A 4,300-nucleotide genomic window follows, 5' to 3' on the forward strand; every position below is an offset into this window, starting at 1 on the left:
TTTCCCAGTGACAGTAGGGGCAGCAAGGCACGTATTGTATTGTTGCCATCGAGGATAACAAGATGGGGTTTTTATCATATTGCATGATTTATCCCTCTACATCATGTCATCTTGCTTAAGGTATTACCCTGTTTTCATGAACTTAATACTCTAGATGCATGCTGGATAGCGGTCGATGAGTGGAGTAATAGTAGTAGATGCAGGCAGGAGTCAGTCTACTTGTCTCGGACGTGATGCCTATATACATGATCATACCTAGATATTCTCATAACTATGCTCAATTCTGTCAATTGCTCAACAGTAATTCGTTCACCCACCGTAAAATACTTATGCTCTTGAGAGAAGCCACTAGTGAAACCTATGGCCCCCGGGTCTATCTTCATCATATTAATCTTTCAATATCTTTGCATCTTTATCACAAAAACACCAAAAATATTATCTTATCATATTTATCAAATCTCACTCTCGTAAGTGACCATGAAGGGATTGACAACCCCTTATCGCATTGGTTGCGAGGAGTTATTTGCTTTGTGCATGTACGAGGGACTCGCGCGTAGCCTCCTACTGGATTGATACTTTGATTCTCAAAAACTGAGGGAAATACTTATGATACTTTGTTGCATCATCCTTTCCTCTTCAAGAAAATCCAACGCGGTGCTCAAGAGGTAGCAGGGCGCGACGAGGCCCACCATGCGATCCGGCCGCAGCCTGATGCGTAAGCAAGGAGCAGAAAGGCGGCGTACCCCTGGTTGCGGCATCCAACAGCTCGGCAACACGCTCTAGCAATGCATCCCGGCCGCTCTCCATCAGTCGGCATCGCAGCACCTCCCGCGCCACTGTGAGCGCGGCCCTCATGTTCGCTTGTTCCCGTCGGGAGTGCGGCATCGTCGCCGCGGCGTAGCTTGACGCCCTTGCGGCGGCCCGCGCGCGTCGCGGAGTAAGGGTGGAAGGCGTCTGACCACGCCGCCCGCGCCCCGTGGCGTTTGGCGGTGCGCGTGCCGCCTGGAGCGCGAAGTTGAGGTCTTGTTGGGCGAACGATGCCGCCCGGGCTGGCCAGGCTGCCCAGCGGTCGGCGTCGGCCCTCGGGTCATCGGACATCGGCGCTGCAGAGCCTTGGCGGGTCTGCTGATGAAAGAGAGACTTTGGCGCAACCCTATCTGGCGCGCCAAATGTCGGATTTCGAGTTCCGGCAAAACCCTTGAGGTTCGAACTCTGGGGTGCGCACGAAGATTTCTCCCCCTAGCTCACGCTCTCACCGCAATCTCAGAGCTAAGCGCGTCGAACTCGCAGAACAAAGGGGCACAAGATTTATACTGGTTCGGGCCACCGATGTGGTGTAATACCCTACTCCAGTGTGGTGTGGTGGGCTGCCTCTTGGGCTGAGGATGAACAGTTACAAGGGAAGAACAACCTCCTGAGGAGAGGTGCTCTTGTGCTTGGTGAGTTTATGTGGATGAGGACGATCTGAATGGCCTCAAATTAGTTTGGATCCTCCTTCCTACTGTGATGGCTAGCCCTATTTATAGAGGCCTGGTCCTCTTCCCAAATGCTGGCGGGAAGGGATGCCACAACGGCCAAATTTGAAGAGAGACAACTAGTATAAATTATCCTGACTAAAGGTGGTCTTCGCCTGCCAAAGGCTCTGGTGGTGAGGCCGTCCTGGGCTCCACGGTGACCTCCGTCCTGCCGTCCTGCTGGTCTTGGTCTTATTGCACCGATATGGAAACCTTTGCCTGATGCCTCGGGACTCCTCGCCTGCATCTGTCCCTTTAGCACCAAAGAGGAAACGAGGACACTGCGCGCGCTGGCGCTCGCCTGATGCCCGCCTGGCCTTGGTCGTCATGGCTTGCGTCACACTGCGCGCGTTGGCGCCCGCCTGACCTTGGTCGTCATGGCTTGCGTCACAGGGACCTCGCGAGGTGCCCCTTGCCTTGATCTCTCCGCCCCTCGCGAGCCAGCCTGATGAGGCTGCCCCAAGGAGGCCTTGCGTCGTCCGCCTCGCAAGGGTCTTGAGTGTTTGCTGATAAAGATGAGACATATGAGGCCGCTGGCGGAGCCACGCCATGGACCGCAGGCAGACAAGTCTGGGGACCCCGTTTCCAGGATGCCGACACTATTAATGCTTTCTATATCAAAGGATATATAAAAGGTAAATATTGCGCCAGCATGACTACAATAGTCAAACACGGCACGACCCTGGTGCAACAAGTTTACAATTCGGCTCAGACAAAAGAATAAGTCACTATTTATATGGCCTGGGAGAATCCCATCCAAGTGTCGCTGGGCATCACAAACTCTCTAAGCATCTATAGGATCCATGGCATCATACCTATTGACCAGTAGGATTTACTTGCTCATTTCTTACCCCTCAAAATAAATGCTCATTTCTTGTATACTAGGCATGCTCACAAGTGGGCTTCTTTCCAAGCCGAGGAAGAACAAGGTGCTTGTCATGCACAATTTTTCTCACAGTTTTTAGAATTTTATATATGAATTTTCGCCAACTTACAAATACCTGTAGTTCACATGAACCCAAGAATTAGATCATAATCTTCAGCATAAATACTGGCCTCCCGTGGAGTGGACAGCTGCAACCCCATAAACAATTTTAAGTTTGGAACGTTTTCAAAGTCTGGAAACTGTAACAAGATCCACTCTACATTGACACTGCATTAATTAATCCCCTCGAAAACAGAAAGAAAAAATGACTAAACTGGCACTGCATTTGGGCATGTATGCGGACAGGTACACAAGAACTCAAAACAGTGAGATCCCATTCTATTCTGTCGCGCGGTCTATTGGCAATGGACACTTGTTTTCAGCTGACAGAGAGCTTGCTGCATCCTCATCTGCTGAAATCTGCATCCTCCCTTCACTAGTCGATGGGCACTTCCACCTCCATCTTCAGGCCAGGGTGGTCGATGATCTGGAACCACGTCACAATAGTAGTTTAGTTTCGCTTCACCATCAGCAGTACAGAACAAGAGCAATATACAATCAAGAAATGCCGTAGAACTGTAAATATAGTTTACATATGAGTACTGGTAGACACACTGGATAATACTACAACCGCAAAAGCTATGCTTTTCTTCAATTCAGATGAATCTTACCACAAAAGCTTTTAACCATTTATGCCACTAGTTGTGTTCCACTACTCAGTTTTGCCATTAGAAGTTACAACTGCTCAAAAATGACATCGTTCTTTGAGACGCTTGCTCAAAAATGCCATTAGAGACCTAAAAAATGCCATTGTTCTGTTAGATGTTCGCTCAAAAATGTCATTAGACACCATTCTGTCAGGCCAAACCTGTTGACCATGTTATATGACCAAAATACCCCTAGACCCACATGTCAGCTCCATCTATCTCACAAGACAAGTGTTGGCCCCACTTTTCAGGAGTAAGCAGGCAAATAATATTAAAGGAAAATAAGAACGATGTCCGGGATCGAGTGGGACCCACACTTAATCATACTGAGATAGAGGGAGAGCTGAAACGCGGGTCCATGGGTATTTTGGTCATATAACCTGTTATACGGGCTTTGAGCTGACAGTAATGGTGTCTAGTGGCATTTTTTAGCAAGCGCCTAAATGAGTGATGGCATTTTTTAGCAGGTTAAACTTCTAGTGGCAAAACTGAGTAGTGGGACACAACTAGTGGCATAAATGATAGAAGTCAGATGAATCTAAACACAAAAACTATGCTTTTTTCAATTCAGATGAATTTGCCATCGCATTACAGCTATGATAAGAAAGGTAAGCAATGTTTAGCTTTGTACCGTTACAAAATCTTCTAATGATAGAGTGGAATCCTGTGTGTACCCAGCTTCTTCCAACACCTTTGTTAGTACTTGCTGAAAGGCATCAATTCAAATCGTGTTAATTTGAGATTGTACTGCTGTACATAAGCTTGAACAAAACATTATGCATTATGCAAAGCAATACTGACATGTTAAAACAAAAGCAATACTGAAACTATTCCCTACGAATATTCAGAGACAATACTGATCTCAGGCTAAGCCTTGTGGATGTACAAATATCATAAAATCTGGATATTGTTTAGCTTTTATAATATAAGGATGGGTTCCACACAAACTATATTTTTTATCTAATGGTAAAGGGCTCTCCTCAACTGTGTACTATCAACTTAAAATTTTGCACTGCGAAGGAAGCTACTCTGAGCATTTGCTGCTATGAAGGAACCTACAATTTAGTGTCAGGGCCCCCTTCATTCACTTGATGTGTTTATGATGGCAGGATACTAATTGTTTGAAGAGGAAACAAGGGAACAGTCACATTTGT

The 4,300-nt window shown here is 47.0% G+C and overlaps 1 protein-coding gene across 1 annotated transcript in view; it reads right to left on the bottom strand.

Moving 5' to 3' along the window:
* Window positions 1-2,599: 2,599 nt before the first annotated feature.
* The window catches only part of LOC125509812 (uncharacterized), a 3,243-nt gene continuing 1,542 nt past the window's right edge, over window positions 2,600-4,300 (bottom strand). Inside the window, exons 5-6 of the mRNA XM_048674840.1 lie at window positions 3,778-3,852; window positions 2,600-2,926 (exon numbers count right to left, since the gene is read on the bottom strand). Of these exons, the coding sequence (XP_048530797.1) occupies window positions 2,876-2,926; window positions 3,778-3,852 (126 nt within the window). The 3' untranslated portion in view covers window positions 2,600-2,875. The remainder of the gene's footprint in view (window positions 2,927-3,777; window positions 3,853-4,300) is intronic.

Source organism: Triticum urartu, chromosome 5A (genome assembly GCF_056163025.1).
Source record: "Triticum urartu cultivar PI428250 chromosome 5A, HENAU_Tu73, whole genome shotgun sequence".
Classification (NCBI taxonomy): Eukaryota; Viridiplantae; Streptophyta; class Magnoliopsida; order Poales; family Poaceae; genus Triticum; species Triticum urartu.